General features: G+C 47.7%; 1 protein-coding gene across 1 annotated transcript in view; it reads right to left on the bottom strand.

The window, feature by feature from the left end:
* Nucleotides 1-21,891, bottom strand: part of LOC119965012 (soluble guanylate cyclase 88E-like) — a 678,135-nt gene that overhangs the window by 246,169 nt on the left and 410,075 nt on the right. The window contains exon 12 of the mRNA XM_038795212.1: nucleotides 20,804-20,950. Coding sequence (XP_038651140.1) covers nucleotides 20,804-20,950 — 147 coding nt within the window. The remainder of the gene's footprint in view (nucleotides 1-20,803; nucleotides 20,951-21,891) is intronic.

A 21,891-nucleotide genomic window follows, 5' to 3' on the forward strand; every position in this document is an offset into this window, starting at 1 on the left:
CAGACCTAAGAGACCCATCATGAAGATCCAAACTCACACCGACAGGACCACCGCGAAGAGCCAACCTCACACTGATGTGGTGCCTTGATTACCTACTGTAAATATGGCAATCAATGAAGTTGCCCTTCATTCTTTAGATATCAATATTATATTGCTCAGAGTCGCCAGGTATCAAATGATACCACCACAAGGTTCAACCGGATATCGATCAAAGAGCCAAACACCAGTTAGTTAGTTCAAGGTCAAGGGTACTTTATTTTCACACACAATTAATCATGCAACATAGACACTACTAGTTAAACTAAACCTATCAACTATGACAACCTGTACCTTCAGGCACTCGGCTTGGGTCAGAGGAACAGTGGCCTTTGTTCGGATCTGGATCTACTGGGTCTGTAGAAGTAACTGCTGCTCAGCTGGGCTCATCCATCTGGTAGCGGGCGTTGAACTTGAACTTGCTTCTGGTGGTGCTAAAATTATAAGTAGACGTTGCCAGAGCGCCAGGTCCAATGGTGGTCTCTCTCTTTATCGTGCTCTTTTGGACGGTCCTTCAGTTTGGACCCTACTAATTGGGTAATTCTTTATCACCGTGTTTGATTTGAACCAATAAAGGGGTGTGTGCCTTGATGGCTGGGCGTGTCCTAAGCAGTCACTGACCCTGTTGTTTATGCTTCTCGAATACAGGGAGTGGCACCCAAATGTCTGGGACTGTACCGGTTGCTCAAGTATCAGTCCTTTGTCTGACGGAGATGGGCCATCAAAATGCTAATCGGTTGGGGGTTTCGATACCGTCTGGATTCTTCGCTTACAAATATACATTCAGGCTCTGAGCCTGCCTGAACCTTACATTGGCCATTTTTCCCATTATGCTTTGCGACCGTCCATTTATCTTCTTGTAAGTGGCCATCCCAGATGGCTACACTCCATCCTCTTGATCCTCAACGTGAAGCGTGAAGGATCACACTACTGGATCGTCTCCTGTTCTCTGACATGCCGGGTACCCTCAATCAAGGACAGGTTCTATCCTACTCTGTCCTGTGGGTCGAAACATTTCCCGAATACAACACATATCTGTAAACATTTTAAGGGGGCATTATAACATTGAAACATACATTTCAGTCTCTTTACTCAAAAGGGGGAACCTCTAACTGTCCTTAACTAAACTACACTCATGCTGCTATCTAATAACCAAAGAACGTATATTATAATACAAAATAGACAATAGCAGCATCACATTCCTACTTAACACTAATGTCAATGTGCAAAGAAAGTAACTTTACTATAAAACAACCGTAGAATTTATTAGGGAGGAAAATTTCAGAAAGAGTGTGGGGTTTGCTGAAGTCCGAGAAAAGGGTTCTGAGTGTGTATACTGGAGGGCGGGAGGCTCTCCTTCACCATTTCCGAAGTCTGATCGCCTGGATGACACTGCAAAGTATAGCTATAATCAATATGGCTTCTACCGTGTATGAAAAGGAATATCACTTTATGATATTACCACACCTTGTGGGTGTATCAGTGGCTGTGTCTATGTGTGGTGTAGTGTCCGGGCTCGGGGTATCGTGTTGGATGGTCAAGTTCAGGGCCTGTGTGGTGAAGGGTGTCGGGTCCGCAACACGTGCAACTGTATTGATTCAACGACGATCATGATGCAGATCATCAGGTCCGTCTTCATCTTGTCCATATCTTTCTCAGTCTTCTGGTATATTCGTATCTTCCTGGGGGTACAAGCATAATATCTGTTATTATCTTGTTGTTCAATATCTCATTTGTCTGTCTGTTTCTCCTCAACGTCAATTTCTTTTAATTGGGTTAGGCTTAAGTGGGTCGGTGCAGACTCAATGGGCCGAATGGCCTCCTTCTGCACTATATAGAACATAGAACATAGAACACTACAGCGCAGTACGGACCCTTTGGCCCTCGATGTTGCGCCGACCTGTGAAACCATCTGAAGCCTATCTGACCTACACTATTCCATTTTCATCCATATGTCTATCCAGTGACCACTTAAATGCCCTTAAAGTTGGCGAGTCCATTACTGTTGCAGGCAGGGCGTTCCACACGCCTACTACTCTCCGAGTAAAGAAACTGCCTCTGATATCTGTCCTATAATCTATCACCCCTCAATTTGAAGCTATGTCCCCTCGTGTTGGTCATCACCATCCGAGGAAAAAGACTCTCACTGTCCATCCTAACTAACCCTCTGACTATCTTATATGTCTCTATTAAGTCACCTCTCAGCCTTCTCCTCTCTAACGAAAACAACCTCAATTCCCTGAGCCTTTCCTCGTAAGACCTTCCCTCCATACCAGGCAACATCCTAGTAAATCTCCTCTGAACCCTTTCCAAAGCTTCCACATCCTTCCTATAATGTGGTGACCAGAACTGCACGCAGTACTCCAGGTGCGGCCGCACCAGAGTTATGTACAGCTGCAGCATGACCTTGTGGTTCCGAAACTCAATCCCCCTGCTTATAAAGGCTAGCACACCATATGCCTTCTTAACAGCCCTATTAACCTGGGTGGCAACTTTCAGAGATTTATGTACCTGGATGCCGAGATCTCTCTGTTCATCTACACTACCAAGAATCTTGCCATTAGCCCAGTACTCTGCATTCCTGTTACTCCTTCCAAAGTGAACCACCTCACACTTTTCCGCATTAAACTCCATCTGCCACCTCTCAGCCCAGCTCTGCAGCTTATCTATGTCCCTCTGTATCCTATAACATCCTTCAGCACTATCCACAACTCCACCGACCTTCGTGTCATCTGCAAATTTACTAACCCATCCTTCTACACCCTCTTCCAGGTCATTTATAAAAATGACAAACAGCAGTGGCCCCAAAACAGATCCTTGTGGTACACCACTAGTAACTGAACTCCAGGATGAACATTTGCCATCAACCACCACCCTTTGTCTTCTTTCAGCTAGCCAATTACTGATCCAAACCGCTAAATCACCTTCAATTCCATACTTCCTTATTTTCTGCAATAGCCTACCGTGGGGAACCTTATCAAACGCCTTACTGAAATCCATATACACCACATCAACAGCTTTACCCTGATCCACCTGTTTGGTCACCTTCTCAAAAAACTCAATAAGGTTTGTGAGGCATGACCTACCCTTCACAAAACCGTGTTGACTATCGCTAATCAACTTGTTCTTTTCAAGATGATTATAAACCCTATCTCTTATAACCTTTTCCAACATTTTACTCACAACCGAAGTAAGGCTCACAGGTCTATAATTATCAGGGTTGTCTCTACTCCCCTTCTTGAACAAGGGGACAAGGGGTGTGTTCTATGTTCTCATTTAGAATCATCACCATATGTGACTCCCTCATTTTTTTCTTTTTAAAACAACCATTTGGGAGACAAAGAAATTCTGTCACGGTGCGAGCACTCTCACAGCCTGTGTTTGAGTTGGCGGACAATTTCTCCGTCTAGGGCAAATTGTTTCAACCAAGTGTTTTAACATGTAAATAGCAGGTGGGGGTTAGCAACTGAAGGGTTGCCGGAAAGGAAACAAAAGTTGTGGCAAAGTGCATTCTTTAAACCACATTTTTAAAAGAACAGCAAAAGAGTTTCGAAAATAACTTTCCGAATGGGGTGCGTATGAGCCGCAGCAGGGCAAGAATGGGTGGAATCCCCGGGTAGGGCGGGGATCAGTGCCGTTATTCCACTGCCTGAGTGACCTTCCAAGAACGGTAAGAATGCCTTTAACTGCCATGTGGTGTCTGAGGAGTAGTCACAACTGTATCAAGAAATGTGCCTGAGATCGACACACAAAGTCGTACAAGAGAGAGAACAATCAACATTAAGAATAACAAACTAAAGAAGAAAGCGGGCAGGTTCCATCAGGGAATAGGACACCGTAAATCTCAATAGGTTCCTTTCTCTCATCATCTGGACACCTCAGGGTTCCATTCCATAAGGGGTCTCAAAGGGGTTAGCATGGTGTGCGTCAGACTCTGAGTCATCACCATCTCCCGGGTGCCAAACACATGACTGAAGTTTCAGTGCCAATGCGGCGTTCACCGATGTGGGATCCATCTCGTTGTTCCTTGTCAGACGGCAAGAATTGTCGCAGTGCCATTGTTTTGTATTCTGTAGGGCGGTAGGGGCAAGGGGGGTGCCGCTATCGTCGGGTGGTGGGTCAGGTTCTGGTAACGGCAAATAAGTTGTGTCTGAGGGGCCGAACATATTGTGGTCGGTGTTCCTGGGGCTGTAGTGACTGGCACCTGGTCTGTTTCTCCATTGGTCGGGAGTATCAAGGGCATTGTGCTTTCGCTGTCGCTATCGCTATTGCTAGCAGCCAAATCCAGTGTGAGGGTGAAATTGGACTCTGGGGGCGGAGTTGAGGTCGTGTCTGTGGACGTGCTGTCCTGGCTGGGGGAAGGCTGGATTGGGTTGCCAGTGGGCGGGTCTTCGTTGTCTGCCATTGCCAGTAAAATGTGGTGTGAGTGGCTGCACTGCGTTCCATAAACCTACAGCTGGTTTATATGGAACCATCCTGATTTTCTATTTGGATATGTGATCTTATAAACTGAGGGGCTTACTTTATCGGAAATTGAGTAGGGTCCTGCAAATGTGGGGGAGAGGGATGAACTAGGATTGTACAGGGAGATCATGACTTGCTGTCCGACTGTATACTCTGTTGGGTGTACTGTTTTATCAAAGCAGGGCTTACTCTGCTTTTTCCCAGCGACTAGTCGAAAAGCTGCAGCTAGCTCTGCTGCTTTAATATTCCATTATGTTTTGGGCCGCTTTTTCGTGGGTAAGGGCGCTGACTGCGTGGCTGGCCAAATCAAGTCCAAATAAATACTCGGTACCCTTCATGGGTCGTCCGGTCATGAGGGTATGAGGGGTGTATACTGTCAAACTCGACACCGTGTTCCTAATGAACATCAGTGCGAATGGGAGCACTGTGTCCCATGTAGTATTATGCTGCTGTACCATCTTCCTAAGTGTTGCCTTTAGGGTCCGATTCATGCGGTCCACAATGCCGCAGGACTGCGGGTGATAGGCATTGTGAAACTTCTGTTTTGTGCCAAAAATCATCAGGACGTGTTTCATTACTCTGCCTGTGAAGTGCGAACCTTGGTCCGACTCAATACTACGGGGGAGTCCCCATCGAGTGAAAATGTGCTCGGTTAGAATTTCTGCCGTGGCTTTGGCCGTGTTTGTTCTTGAAGGGAAAGCTCTACCCATTTTGTGAATGTGTCGATGATGATCAAAACATATTTGAATCTCTTTCTCCGGGGGGGGGGGGGGGGGGGGGGGGGTGCAAGGGGACCAATATAGTCTAACTGCAAGTTCGTCCATGGGCCACTAGCAGGGCGGTTGTGTCTTCGCTGCCCGGGTTGTTCTGGGCGCAAATCAAACAATTCTCAATGTTATGGGTTACATCGGTTTTTAAATCGGGCCACCAGCAGAGAGGTCTGAGGTGGGCAAGGGTGGATTCTATCCCTTGGTGTCCGTGTCTGGAATAATCTGGTTCCTGTCCCGGGTGGGGAGCACATAAATACCATCCTTTAAAACGATTCCTTACGAATATTTAAGGTGTTTTTAAACTTATCATAGGGAGCTGGGAAGTCTCCTTTTAAAATTTCCTTTTGCGTATCATCTTCCTTCTGTGCCTGTGCCAAATCTTGGATATTGGTCTGAGAGACCTGAACTGCGTGTACTGGGGCCCTCTCGGGGGGTTGCCAAAAGTGGCCATGTTGTGAGCCTGCTTTCGCTAGGGCATCTGCTTTCACGTTCCCGGGTGAGGTGGAACGATGGTGGGTTCCGTATTTTCTACCTTTCGCTGTCTGAAGAATGTGTTTTAATAATGGCGCTGAAGGTGGGGATTTTCCATCGGCGGATAGAAATCCTCTAGATTCCCACGGGGCAGGAATTCTGTCAAGCTGTTGCAAACATACAAATTGTCCGAATATATGTCTGCTGGGGTCGGGAACGAATCTGGGTGCTGCACAATGTAAGCAATGGCTGCTAACCTGGCTGCCTGCGAACCTAAATGTCCAGGCAATTGTAATGAGATTTCCTCTAAAGCGCGAACCTGCGCGTCCTCTACATAAATTCCACATCCTGTGATCCTTGTTCCGTTTAGAACTGTGGAGGAGCCATCTGCATAATTTTTTAGAGCTTTATCTGTGAGCTGGGTCGTCTGTGGTCGGATGCCAGTCTTTTTCAGTGCCGATTTGGGATCAATGAGGCCTGTGCTATGCTTGGTTGCAATGATCTCACACTCATGTGGGGTTCCTGCATATTGTAAATTGTCGGCCAGAAACGTCCGCGTCTTTGTCCTCTTTACCGTAATGTTGCGTCCTTGCAGGAGTAGGGTCCAACGTGCTGCTCGGGTTTGGCTTACTGTGCCGTCCCTTAGCCTACTATCTAACAGTAGCTGTGTCGGGGTGTGCTCGGTCAAAATGGTCACAGGGTTGAGTCCTGTTATGTATGAGAAGTATTGTACAGTCCAGAAAACTGCGAGCAAGTGCCCTTCGCAGGCTGAAAATCCCTGCTTTACTGTATCTAAAACTCGTGAGGCACAGGCAACGGGTCTTAAACGATTATGCCTTTCCTTTAGGAGTACGGCCGAAAGGGTTCGGTCAGTGGCCGCTACCTCTATTGCGTATGGGGAGTGTGGGTCTGGGGCCTGCAAAGCGGAAGCTGTGCTTAGGGCGCATTTCAATGTATCTACGGCATCCGTGTGCTGTGGAAGCCATTTCCATGGGGTCTGCTTTTTAAGGAACTTGGACAGTGGGGCTGCTTTTGTGGTGAAACCGTCAATGTGGTTCCTGCAGTAACCAACCAGTCCTAAAAATGACCGGAGTGCTGTAACATTTTGGGGCAGGGACAATTTTACAATTGAATCGATCTGTTTCTGTTCTATCTCACGCTTAGCATGTTTAATGACCGTACCTAAATAAGTGACCTTCTCTTGGAGAATTTGGGCTTTTTTGGGGTTAATTTTGCATCCAATTTCTGTTAGGAGACCTAATAGTTCCGAAAGAAGCAAAATGTGCTCTTCCTTGGTGTCAGTCTAGGGGCAAGTCGTCCACATACTGAATGAGACATTCAGGTAGGGAAAATTTTGCTAATCCGTTCGCCAGTTGTCTGGGAAAAATGGAGGAGTAGTTGTGGAAGCCTTGTGAAAGGCACATCCACGTGTACTACTGTCCCTGGAAAGTGAACGCAAATTTGTACTGGCACTTTTTTTCCAATGGAATGGACCAAAAGTCATTGCTAATGTCCAAAACCGTGAAAACGTTTGACTGAAGTCCCTGTTTTAACATGGTCTCGGGACTCGTGGCAACGGTAGGGGCTGCTAACGGAGTCACTTTGTTTAATTCCCTATAATCGGTCAGTCGCCATGAACCATCTGGTTTTCTTCCAGGCTAAATCGGGCCATTGTTCGTTGAGGCTACGGGCCGAATCACTCCTTAGTCCAATAAACTCTGGATTACTTTAGCTATCTCTCCCTCGGCTTGCTGCGGAAAACCGTATTGTTTCTGGGGCTTAGGATCGGGACCTGTAATGGTGACCATTCCTGGGATTTTGCCGCAGTCGTGCTTGTGCTGGGCAAACACTGCTTTATGTCTCTTCAAGACTTCCCCAACTGTTGTTTGTGGTAATAGTTTGTGGATCAAACCAGTACTCTCCCACTAAGCTAATCCTGTGTGCGTCGTCTCCTACTGAAATGAAATGAAAAACTGTGAGCATGGTGGGGGCTTGTGCTGCTCTAGCCATTTTCCAAACGCATTTATTTATGGGGTCGAAAGAAAGGTTGTGTGAGCTCATAAAATCTATCCCCATATCTATCTGGGGCAAATCTACCAAAACGACTGAGTGCTTAGCTTTAATGTTACCGATCTGGACATCCACAGGGGCTGTAATGTGTCCCTGCTGGAGGTGACCTGTAAAGCCACTAAGAGTGATGGTGTCTGCAGTGGGCCATATATCTCGCTGGTACATTGTGGAGGAGTTTAACGTGGTTTGGGACCCTCCTGTGTCCCAAAAGAACTCAACTGGGTGTCCCCGGACTGTGCCTGCAACTACCGGTCTTCCGGACTTGTCCCAAAGTCTGTCGCAGACCAAGTTGGGGAGTCCGAGCACCGTCAATCGGTGCCATTTATGGCCAAATTATCTGATCTGGCGCTAACGCTGTGGATGGGTCTGGCATTGGTTCTAGGTGGGGCATTTGTGGGCTGATTCCGTTACTGTTTCGGGGGGCATTGCATTCTCGATCATAATGGCCCTGATGTCCGCAATTGTAGCATTCCTGCATTTTAGGGTGCTGTGTGTTACTTTTGCCTTCATTTACCCATGCGGGGTCTTGGTGTGCCCTTATTGGATTCATATTGGCGTCTACTCTCTTTTGCTCTGTCTTTTTCTGTAGGGACTGCTCCCAAGCTCTGGATAATTGCTTCAGTACCCACACTTCATTGTGTGCCGGGTCTGAGGGGTCGTAATTTGTACATGCCTTTTGTCCTGCCTCCGTGGCATGGGAGACTAGAATACAGGTCCAATTGGCCGTATTGTCCACAGATAAATGGGTGCGGGCTAAATCACCGAATACTGCGGTGAAGTGGATCCAGAGGCGTCCAGCAAATGCTGTTGGATGCTCTCCTTTTTTCTATCTACACCGGTTGAGTCCTTCTACTGGATCTCCTCTATTGTAGCCAATGGCATCGAAGATGGCTGTTTTCATATCTTGGAGGCTACCTCCTCCTACATTCTGTGGGTCGGGAAGGGCTGAACTAACAGAGACGGGTCAAGGCTCATGACAATGAGTTTTACTTCTTCCTGCTGGTCCGGACAGTACATGAGGGTCTGTTGCCTAACTCGTTCGAAAAAGTGGTGTGTGTCTGACGTGGGGTGAAAAGTCTCAATTTTATCGCAGGCATCCCTTAACTGGGTGATGGTTAGTGGGGTGGTGTACACAAAATCGGGTTGGTATTCTGTTGTTACTCTACGCTGCATAGGGTTGGGTGCTGCCTGTGCAGTCGGTGGTGCGGGTGCTTTCCTTTTCGGGGCCTGGGGGGTTCTATTCTGACTTTCTGTCTCGTTCACATTTCAATGCGATCGTTTCATTAAGTTCCTGCCAATCAGGGCCATCTTCCTGATCTAGCTGTGGGCCAAAGGTATCTCTGAACCCGTTCTGAACTGAGAGCAGTGATTGCAATTTTGCAATGATCCACTGAACTCTGCCTCTGTTCCGTGGTGGAACCGTGGAGTGCTCGCAAGGGTTAAGGAAAATCCCAAAGCCTTTTATTCGTATGTAAAGAGCAAGAGGGTAACTAGAGAAAGGATTGGCCCACTCAAAGACAAAAGAGGGAATTTATGCGTGGACTCAAAGGAAATGGGTGAGATTCTTAATGAGTACTTTGCATCGGTATTCACAAAGGAGAGGGACAAGACGGATATTGAGGCTAGGGATGGATGTTTAAATACTCTAGGTCAAGTTGTCATACGGAAGGGGGAAATTTTGGGTATTCTAAAAGACATAAAGGTGGACAAGTCCCCAGGACCGGATGGGATCTATCCCAGGTTACTGAGGGAAGCGAGGGTCGAACTAGCTGGGGCCTTAACAGATATCTTTGCAGCATCCTTGAGCACAGGTGAGGTCCCGGAGGAACATAGAACATAGAACAGTACAGCACAGAACAGGCCCTTCGGCCCTCAATGTTGTGCCGAACAATGATCACCCTATTCAAACCCACGTATCCACCCTATACCCGTAACCCCCCCCTAACCTTTACTTTTTTTAGGACACTACGGGCAATTTAGCATAGCCAATCCACCTAACCCGCACATCTTTGGACTATGGGAGGAAACCGGAGCACCCGGAGGAAACCCACGCACACACGGGGAGGACGTGCAGACTCCGCACAGACAGTGACCCAGCCGGGAATCGAACCTGGGACCCTGGGGCTGTGAAGCATTTATGCTAACCACCATGCTACCGTGTTGCCCTAGGACTGGAGAATTGCTAATGTTGTCCCTTTGTTTAAGAAGGGTAGCAGGGAAAATCCAGGGAATTATAGACCTGTGAGCTTGACGTTAGTGGTAGGCAAACTGTTGGAGAAGATACTGAGGGATAGGATCTATTCACATCTGGAAGAAAATAGACATATCAGTGATAGGCAGCATGGTTTTGTGCAGGGAAGGTCATGTCTGACAAACCTAATAGAATTCTTTGAGGAAGTGACAAAGTTAATTGATGAGGGAATGGCTGTAGATGGCATATACATGGACTTTAGTAAGGCGTTTGATAAGGTTTCTCATGGCAGGTTGATGGAAAAAGTGAAGTCGTATGGGGTTCAGGGTGTACTAGCTAGATGGATAAAGAACTGGCTGGGTAACAGGAGACAGTAGTGGTGGAAGGGAGTGTCTCAAAATGGAGAAGGGTGACTAGTTGTGTTCCACAGGGATCCGTGCTCGGACCACTGTTGTTTGTGATCTACATAAATGACCTGGAGAGTAGTGGTGGAAGGGAGACCAGAGAGTAGTGGTGGAAGGGAGTGTCTCAAAATGGAGAAGGGTGACTAGTGGTGTTCCACAGGGATCCGTGCTCGGACCACTGTTGTTTGTGATCTACATAAATGACCTGGAGGAAGGTATAGGTGGTCTGATTAGTAAGTTTGCAGATGATACTAAGATTGGTGGAGTTGCAGATAGCGAGGAGGACTGCCAGAGAATACAACAAAATATAGATAGATTGGAGAGTTGGGCAGAGAAATGGCAGATGGAGTTCAATCCAGGCAAATGCGAGGTGATGCATTTTGGAAGATCAAATTCAAGAGCGGACTATATGGTCAATGGAAGGGTCCTGGGGAAAATTTATGTACAGAGAGATCTGGGAGTTCAGGTCTATTGTACCCTGAAGGTGGCAACGCAGGTCAAGAAGGCATACAGCATGCTTGCCAGGGTGGATAGCAACAAGCTTTTTCCAAGAGTTGGGGTGTCAGTTACAAGGGGTCACGATTTCAAGGTGAGAGGGGGAAAGTTTAAGGGAGATGTGCGTGGAAAGTTTTTACGTAGAGGGTAGTGGGTGCCTGGAACGCTTTACCAGCGGAGGTGGTAGAGGCGGGCACGATAGCGTAATTTAAGAGGCATCTAGACAGGTATATGAACGGGCGGGAACAGAGGGAAGTAGACCTTGGAAAATAGGAAACAGGTTTTAGATAAAGGATCTGGATCGGATCAGGCTGGGAGGGCCAAAGGGCCTGTTCCTGTGCTGTAATTTTCTTTGTTCTTTGTTCTTTAAATCCTCACATTGTTTTCTCAATTGTTCTGCTTGGTTTTCCGTTTCCTCTCTTACCAGCACTGCAAGTTGTGTGTCCTGGTAGGCCTTATCGTATTGAATCTGAAAGCTACTTAGGTGGGCGAGACAAGATTGGTGTGCCCGCTTGACATCCGCCATCTCCTTGTCTTTCGCTGCTGGCTGCTCTTGGAGTTGTTCGTTTACACTTTCACACTCGCGAACATTTCCCTCTCTACTCCTCAAGCTGTCTACGGAGTGTCGTCACGACCTCCTCTGTGCCTCGCAATTGTGCCAAGCAGGACACGATTGCCATCGGCTTACGAACTCTACTCAAATTCTTCTTGTGGATCTTGGTCAGGTTGTCCCACCAAGTCTGTCCTATGCTACCAGGACCTATTTCCTCATTCACACAAAACTCGGACCAAAGGCCATCCTTGCTCCTTCAGGTATTTCCTCATCTCTTCTTCCCATATGGGACACTGTTGTGCTCTGTTGGTCGCGACCTCGGGTTCTTGTGGATGCATAAGGCATTTCATTGCCTTCATTGCCATCTCTACGATTATCTCTGTTTCTGCCGGGAATTTGGGACAGGGGGGAATAAAGCAGTGGTGCAAACAGCAGGTACGGCTCAAGCTATTTTCCGGTTTACGCAACTCCCGAAAGTTTCATGCGACAAAATCTATCGAGGTTACCTTATATCCCTTGTTAGTACGCATACAAATCACACACTTTCGAATCTGGAGGTTTGATCGATACTGGTTAACGCTTGTGGTTTCTTTTACATACCCAATTTGGATTTCTGATTCAAACATTTTGGGGGTTCTCTCGGAGTGACTTATGGGCTGAGTCCCGTCAGATGTCGCCAATAACTGTTGCCTTTTTTAACCTACTGTAAATGTGGCAATCAATAAGGCTGCCCTTCTTTCTTTAGATATCAATATTATATTGCTCAGAGTCGCCAGGTATCAAATGATACCACCACAAGGTTCAACCGGATATCGATCAAAGAGCCAAATACCAGTTAGTTAGTTCAAGAACAAGGGTACTTTATTTACGCACACAATTAATCATGCAACATAGACACTACTAGTTAAACTACACCTATCAACTATGACAACCTGTACCTTCAGGTACTCGGCTTACGTCAGAGGAACAGTGGCCTTTGTTCGGATCTGGATCTACTGGGTCTGGAGAAGTAACTGCTGCTCAACTGGGCTCATCCGTCTGGTAGCGGGCGTTGAATTTGAATTTGCTTCTGGTGGTGCTGCAATTGGTAGTAGACGTTGCCAGAGCACCAGGTCCAAGCGAGGCCGAACACATGGTGGTCTCTCTCTTTATCCTTGGGGGTTTTCGTGCTCTTTAAAGCAGTCCTTCAGTTTGGACCCCACTAATTGGGTAATTCTTGATCAGTGTGTTCGATTTGAACCAATAAAGGGGCGGGTGCCTTGATGGTTGGGTGTGAACTAAGCGGTCATTGACCCTGTTGTTTACGCTTCCCAAGTACAGGGAGTGGCGCCAAAACTTCTGGGATTGCATCGGTTGCTCAAGTATCAGTCCTTTGTCTGACGGAGATGGGCCATCAAAATGCTAATTGGTTGGGGATTTCGATACTGTCTGGATTCTTCGCTCACAAATATACATTCAGGCTCTGAGCCTGCCTGAACCTTACATTGGCCATTTTTCCCGTTATGCTTTGCAACCGTCCATGTTTCTTATTGTAAGTGGCCATCCCAGATGGCTACAGATGTACCCAACATGAAGATCCAACCTCACATCGATGCACCATCATGAAGAGCCAATCTCACACCAATGTACCAATCGTGAACAGGCATACTCAGACCGATATACCCATCGTGAAAAGCCAACCTCACACCCGAGGTACCCGCCATCATGAGTTAACCTCACACCCGACGTACCCATAGTGAAGAGCCAACCTCACACTAAGGTATCCACCGTAAGGACCCAACCTCACACCCACAGGACCACCATAAGAGCAACCCTCAATCCACTGGAGCACCGGGTAGAGACAACTTAACACTGAGGCACCCATCATTTTTTTTTTAATAAATTTAGATTACCCAATTATTTTTTCTATTAAGGGGCAATTTAGCGTGGCCAATCCACCTACTCTGCACATTTTTGGGTTGTGGGGGCGAAACCCACGCAGACACGGGGAGAATGTGCAAACTCCACACGCACAGTGACCCAGAGCCGGGATCGAACCTGGGACCTCAGCGCCGTGAGGCGATTATGCTAACCACTAGGCCACCGTGCTGCCCTTTGAGGCACCCATCATGAACAGCCAACCTCACACGGGTGTGCCCGTTTTGAAGACAACTTAACACTGAGGCACCCATCATGAAGAGCCAATCTCACACGTGGTGTACCCATCATGAAGAGCCAACATCAACACCGATGTAACCTAAGTGAAGAGCCAATCTCTCATGGGTGCACACATTGTGAAGAGCCAAAATCATTCTCGAGCTACCCAACGTGAAGATCCAATAACACATCGATGCACCATCGTGAAGAGCCAATCTCACATCAATGTACCCATTGTGAAGAGCCAATCTCACACACCGAGGTACCCATCGTGATGATCTAAACACACAACGACAGGACCACCATGAAGAGACAACCTCACAGCCACAGGCCAACGTTAAGAGCCAACCTCACGCCAATGTACCCCTCGTGAAGTGCCTAACTCATACCAGAGGTACCCAACGTGAAGAGCCAACCTCACACTGATGTACCCATCGTGAAGAGCCAAACTCACACACTAGAGACCCACTGTGAAGATCCAAACTCACATCAACAGGACCACCGTAAAGAGCCAACCTCAACATCGATGAACCCATCATGAAGAGCCAGCCTCACGCCGATGTAGCCACCATGAAGAGCCAATCTCACATCTGATATCCCCATAGTGAACAGCCAAACCTCTCACTGATGTACCCATCGGAAAGAGCCAACCTCACATCGATGCACCTATTTTGAAGAACCAAACTCACATTGATATCCCCATCGTGAAGTGCCAACGTCATAGTGGATGTACCCATCATGATCAGCCAAAGTGACACTCAATGTACCCATCCAGAAGAGCCAGCCTCACACCCGGGATCCAATCGTGAAGAGCCAAGCTCACAATTGATGAACCCATCGTGAAGAGCCAACCTCATATCTGATATATCCATAGTGAAGAGCCAGCCTCAGAGCCACTGCACCCATCCTGAAGAGCCTACCTCAGAACTGATATACCCACCATGAAGAACCAACTCTCACGCCGATGTACCTATCATGAAGAGGCAACCTCACACCTGATGAATCCATCGTGAAAAGCCAACCTCACACCGGATGAACCAATAGTGAAGGGCCAACCTCGCACTCACCATTGTGAGGAGCCACTCTCACATTGATGTACCCATCGTGAAGGGCCAACCTCACAGTGGATGTATACATCATGAACAGCCAAACCCACACCCGCTGTACCCACCGTGAAGAGCCAACCTCAGAACTGATATATGGCTAGTGAAGAGCCAACATCACACCTGATGAACCCATAGTTAAGAGCCAACCTCACACCCCACGGTACCCATTGTGAAGAGCTAAACTCACAACGATGTACCCGTCGTGAAGAGCTAATCTCACACCTGATGTACCCATCGTGAAGAGCCAACCTCACACCCCACGATACCCATTGTGAAGAGCTAAACTCACAACGATGTACCCGTCGTGAAGAGCGAATCTCACACCTGATGTACCCAGCGTGAAGGGCCAACCTCACTCCCGAGGTACCCATCATGAAGAGCAAACCTAACAACCACAGGACCACGGTGAAGAGCCAACCTCAAAACCGATGAACCCATCGTAAATAGCCAACCTCTCCCCGAAAATGAAATGAAATGAAAATCGCTTATTGTCACGAGTAGGTTTCAATGAAGTTACTGTGAAAAGCCCCTAGTCGCCACATTCCGGCGCCTGTCCAGGGAGGCTGGTATGGGAATCGAACCGTGCTGCTGGCCTGCTTAGTCTGCTTTAAAAGCCAGCGATTTAGCCCAGTGAGCTAAACTAGCCCCTAACTGCACCTATCATGAAGAGCCAACCTCACACCGTTGTACCCACCATGAAGAACCAACCTCACATAGATGTACCCATCGTGAAGTGCCAACCTCACACCTGCGGTACCCATTGTGAACAGCCAAACTCACAACGATGCACCAATCATGAATAGCCAAACTGACAATCATTTTTTTTTCCAATTAAGGGGCAATTTAACATGGCCAATCCACCTACCCTGCACATCTTTGGGTTGTGGGGGCAAAACCCACGCAAACACGGGGAGAATGTGCAAACTCCACACGGACAGTGACCCAGAGCCGGGATCGACCCTGGGACCTCGGCGCCGTGAGGCAGCAATGCTAACCACTGCACCACCATGCTGCCCTCAAACTCACATTGATGTACCCTTCGTGAAGAGCCAACCTCACAGTGGATGTACCCATCATGAACAGCGAAACTCACACCCAATGTACCCATCCAGACAAGCCAGCCTCAAACCATGGTTCCCATCATGAAGAGCCAAACTCACAACTGCGGTACCCATTGTGACGCAGCCAGTAATCGAACCTGGGATCCTGATGCTGTGAGGCCAAAGTGCTAACCACTGTGCTGCCGTGTTGCCCCGTGAAGAGCCAACCTCACATCGATGCACCATCGGGATGACCCAACCTCACACCAATGTACCCATCGTGAAGAGTCAAACTAACACCCGAGGTACGCATCGTGAAGAGACAATCTCACAACCATAGGACTACTGTGAAGAACCAGCATCACATCCACAGGACCACCATGAAGAGGCAATCTCACAACCACAGGATCACCGTGAAGAGCCAACGTCACATCCACAGGACAACCGTGAAGAGCCAACGTCACATCCACAGGACCATTGTCAAGAGCAAATCTCACACCCGCTGTGCCATCGTGAAGAGCCAGCCTGACACCAATGTACTCACCATGAAGAGAAAACCTCACACACCCCGTATCCATCGTGAAGAGCCAACCACAGACCCACAGGAGCACCAGTGAGAGTCAACATCATAGATGAAGAGCCAACCTCAGATCGATTAATCCATCTGAAGAGCTAACCTCACACCCGGGGTACCCATCACGAAGAGCCGACCTCACATTAATGGACCCATCATGAAGAGAAATACCTCACACCTGACGTATCCACCGTGAGGGGCCAACCTCACACCTGATGTATTCATCGTGAAGAGCCAACCTCACACTTTTTTTGCCCATCGTGAAGACTCAACCTCACTCCAATGTACCAACGTGAAAAGCCTTCCTCACACCAACGTACCCATCATAAAGAGTGAACCTCACCCTGGCGGCACCCATCGTGAAGAGCCAATCTCGCACGGATGTACCCATCGTGAAGAGCCAATCTCACACCCGATGTACCCATCGTGAAGAGCCAAACTCACAATTGATGTACCCATCGTGAAGAGCCAACGTCACACCTGACGTACCCATAGTAAAGAGCCAACCTCACGCCCACGGTACCCATCGGGATGAGCCAACCTCACACCCGCGGGACCCATCGGAAAAAGCCTAACTCACACAGATGTACCCATCACGAAGAACTAACCTCACACCTGATGTACCCAGCATTAAGAGCCAACCTCACACACACGTTACCCATCATGAACAGCCAACCTCACACGGATGTACCCATCATGAGGAGCAAAACTCATACTGATGTACCTATTTCCCAAGGAACCCAACATAATAATAATAATAATCAGCATCATCTTTATTGTCACAAGTAGGCTTACATTGCAATGAAGTAACTGTGAAAAGCACAGTATGAATGTGCAGCGTCCGCACATACAGTGACTCAGCCGTGAATCAAACCCTGTGGGACCTTGCTGCTGTGAAGTCACAGTGCTACCCACTGTGCTACCATGCTGCCCTGTGAAGAGTCAACTTCACATCGATGTACACATCGTGAAGAGCAAAACTGACACCCGAGGTACCCATCGTGACGAGACAACCTCACACCCGAGGTATCCAAAGTGAAGAGCCAACCTCACACTGAGGCACCCATTGTGAAGTGCCAACCTCACACTGATGTACCCATCACGAAGTGCCAACCTCACTCTGATGTACCCATCACGAAGTGCCAACTTCACCCTGATGTACCCATCGTGAACAGCCAACCTCACCCCGAGGTACCCATCGTAAGAAGCCAACCTCACACTGTTATGGGCCAGGGTTAGAGAACACCAAAGTGTATCATGAAGTTCACCTGACCCACCACGTTTAATAGATTTTGATATGGGGAGCACATGGACCCACTATACAGGTGTGATGCAACAGAGATCTAAAGTACTTTTAAAATAATACCATGTCTATTTATGAATCTAGTTAACACTTTATAAACACACAGTGAACATCTTAACCACTGTCAACACCAATAATCCCTACAGATACAGTATTCTATGAGTAACCCTTCATAGCTTTCCTAACAACATCCATAGGTCCAAACAACCCTTTTTACAGAAAGACAGTAGGTTTAAATTCTCTACAGAAACAGGTAATACTTTGAAATCACCGCAATGAACATTCTTTAGCTTGTAGAGGAATGCATACACGTATGCTTGCTTTCACTGAAGTTCTTCACTCTGAAAATGAAACTAAAACACACAGATACACACCAGCTTTTTGCTCAAAGTGAAAGTAAAAGCAAAGTAAAAGCAGAGTCACAGCTCAGACAGGCAGCATGGTCGGCACAGGCTTGAAGGGCCGAAGGGCCTGTTCCTGTGCTGTACTTTTCTTTGTTCTTTGTTCGCTCCAAAATGGCCACCAAATACCCCTCTCTCTACTTGGTAAAACGCCTTCTCGGTGTCCAACGCCACCACCACCTCTGTCTCCCTCCTCTCCGCTGGTGCCATAACTACATTTAATACCGTCCTAAAGTTCAAAAAGAACTGTATCCTTTTTGCAAACCCCATCTGATCTATCACCTTCGGGAGGCGCTCCTCCAACCTACCAGCCAGCACCTTCGCCAACACCTTTGCATCCACATTCAAGAGTGATATGGGCCTATATGACCCACACTCTGTCGGATCCTTATCCTTCTTGAACAACAAGGAAATCGATGCATGCTCCAATGTCTGTGGCAACACCCCCTTCCCTATCGTCTGCTCAAATATCCCCACCATCAGTGGCGCCAACCTATCCCTAAATTTCTAATAGTACTCCACCAGAAATCCATCCGGCCCTGATACCTTCCCTGACTGCATTCTCCCAATTGCATCCTTTATCTCCTGCTTCCCTATCGCTTTCTCCAATGTGGCCCTATCCTCCTCGCACAACCTTAGATATTCCAAAACATCCAGGAATTCTTGCATCCCCGGATCCTGCCCCAGTGGTTCCGATCTATACAACCACTCATAAAACTTCTCAAACACCCTATTAATCTGGCCTGGAGCCACCACCAACTTCCCTGCCCTATCCCACACCTGAACAATTTCCCTTGCCACTGCCTCCCTCCGAAGTTCGCCTGCCAGCATGCATCCCACCTTCTTTCCATGCTCGTAGACTGCTCCCCTCGCCTGTGTCAATTACCTTCCTTGTGGATAGCCGATCAAAGCTCACCTCCAACTTCCTCTTTTCCAACAATGCCCGATCCCCATCTTCTGTATACCTTCTGTCTGTTGACCTTTGCTACTCCACCCTCTCCTTCTTACCCACCTTTGCCTTCAACAATATTACCTCCTCCCTCACCACTGCCTTCAAAGCTTCCCACACCAGAGCCTGCGAAACCTCCCCCGTACAATTAAATTGCTTGTACTCATCAATTACTTTCTCAATCTTATCACAAAACCCTCAGTCCCCCAACAGCCCCACATCTAACCTCCACCCCGGCATCTGCACTGCTCCGGTCTCCAACACCATTTCCACCCTCGAAGCTCCATTTCTCCCATTTCCACCATTAGTCCAGCCAAAGCCTCCCCCCCCCCCCCCCCCCCCCCCCCCCCGGACTGGGCAAGCGACTGCAGCCGCAACCTGTCCAATCTTGCCTTCTCCACCAAGTTCCAGTCTGCACTCACTGTCAATTGACCTGAATCCAAGTCGTGAATTGGATCGGCCCCACACACCTGCTTTACAAACCCTACATCATCCCAGTTGGGACCATGTACGCCTACCAGAGAGTGTCTTAAAATCGAGGGAGTGTCTCAAAATGGAGAAGGGTGACTAGTGGTGTTCCACAGGGATCCGTGCTCGGACCACTGCTGTTTGTGATCTACATAAATGACCTGGAGGAAGGTATAGGTGGTCTGATTAGCAAGTTTGCAGATGATACTAAGATTGGTGGAGTTGCAGATAGCGAGGAGGACTGTCAGAGAATACAACAAAATATAGATAGATTGGAGAGTTGGGCAGAGAAATGGCAGATGGAGTTCAATCCAGGCAAATGTGAGGTGATGCATTTTGGAAGATCAAATTCAAGAGTGGACTATATTGTCAATGGAAGGGTCTTGGGGAAAATTGATGTACAGAGAGATCTGGGAGTTCAGGTCCATTGTACCCTGAAGGTTGATAGAGTGGTCAAGAAGGCATACAGCATGCTTGCCTTCATCGGACGGGGTATTGAGTACAAGAGTTGGCAGGTCATGTTACAGATGTCTAGGACTTTGGTTCGGCCACATTACCAGAAGGATGTGGATACTGCGTGCAGTTCTGGTCGCCACATTACCAGAAGGATGTGGATGCTTTGGAGAGGGTGCAGAGGAGGTTCACCAGGATGTTGCCTGGTATGGAGGGTGCTAGCTATGAAGAAAGGTTGAGTAGATTAGGATTGTTTTCGTTGGAAAGACGGAGGTTGAGGGGGGACCTGATTGAGGTCTACAAAATTATGAGAGGTATGGACAGGGTGGATAGCAACAAGTTTTCCCAAGAGTGGGGATGTCAGTTACAAGGGGTCACAATTTCAAGGTGAGAGGGGGAAAGTTTAAGGGAGATGTGCGTGAAAAGTTTTTTTACGCAGAGGGTGGTGGGTGCCTGGAACGCTTTACCAATGGAGGTGGTAGAGGCGGGCACGATAGCATAATTTAAGAGGCATCTAGACAGGTATATGAACGGGCGGGAACAGAGGGAAGTAGACCTTGGAAAATAGGAGACAGGTTTAGATAAAGGATCTGGATCGGCGCAGGCTGGGAGGGCCGAAGGGCCTGTTCCTGTGCTGTAATTTTCTTTCTTCTTTGTTCTGTCCTCGCTCTGAAATTTCCACTTGAAAGATTAAAAATTCCTGAGAGGAGAATTAGATGAATTGGATGAATCTCCCTCAGAGTACACACAATGGGCTGAATGGCCTCTTTCAGTGTCACACCATTTGATGGTTCTAGAAAATGACCTGTAGTATTTAATATAAAGTTAGTTGTTTTGGATTGCTGCAGCAAAATGTCTTGTGGTTAGATATTGTCTTGTATTGATTTTTGCGCACTCAGCCCACTTCATTAGCACTAACCTTGAAGACCCTATGCTTCTCACTTAGGGTATCGAACAGCGTATACATCGTGTTCAGCATAGAAACCACTTGCATCGGAGTAATATGACTGCAAATCCGAGTAAAACCAACCACATCACTGAATAAGATGGTGACATCTGGGAATACCTGAGCAAAGACATTAATCACAATTAGACAATACATTCAGGAAGCTCAGGCAGCCTGATACAACTCCAATGTTCAGCATCTCTCGCTCTCTTCACTGGCTCCAGTGTGAGTCTGGGTAGGCTATTATTACTGGTAAATTGATGGGATGTGGGGGCAACATTTATTACCCATTACCCATTCCCAAGGTGTATGTACAGTCCCAGTGCCGTTAGGGAAGGAATTCCAGGATTTTGCCCCAACGACAGTGAAGGAATAGTAATATATTTCTAATAAAGTGAACGCGAGGTTCGAGGCACTCACTTGCTTTCAGGAAACAGAGAGCACTAACCTGCAAGAGACACTTTACTGGGAGCAGAGGATAAAGGGAACAAGATGTTCGGGGTCCTCACCCACCTTCAGACAGCAGAGAGCACTGGGACAGCCTTCTAGAGGCTCAGGAGCTGATCAAACAGCATGCTGTGTTTGAAGAAAACAAATCAACAGTGACATCACAGGAAAGATTGGTTGGTGAGTTACTGATATTAGGAACAGTTCCTAAATAGCTGCCAGTTGAATAACTGAAAAAAGATAAAAGAGTTAGGGAACCAAACTTGGAAGATACAGTAAAAGTGAATCTGAAAGCAGAACCAGGAAATCAAACCAGCTGATTTAGAACATAGAACATAGAACAGTACAGCACAGAACAGGCCCTTCGGCCCTCGATGTTGTGCCGAGCCATGATCACCCTACTTAAACCCACGTAACCCGTATACCCGTAACCCAACAATCCCCCCATTAACCTTACACTACGGGCAATTTAGCATGGCCAATCCACCTAACCCGCACATCTTTGGACTGTGGGAGGAAACCGGAGCACCCGGAGGAAACCCACGCACACACGGGGAGGACGTGCAGACTCCACACAGACAGTGACCCAGCCAGGAATCGAACCTGGGACCCTG

The sequence above is a fragment of the Scyliorhinus canicula genome, chromosome 4 (genome assembly GCF_902713615.1).
Source record: "Scyliorhinus canicula chromosome 4, sScyCan1.1, whole genome shotgun sequence".
Classification (NCBI taxonomy): domain Eukaryota; kingdom Metazoa; phylum Chordata; class Chondrichthyes; order Carcharhiniformes; family Scyliorhinidae; genus Scyliorhinus; species Scyliorhinus canicula.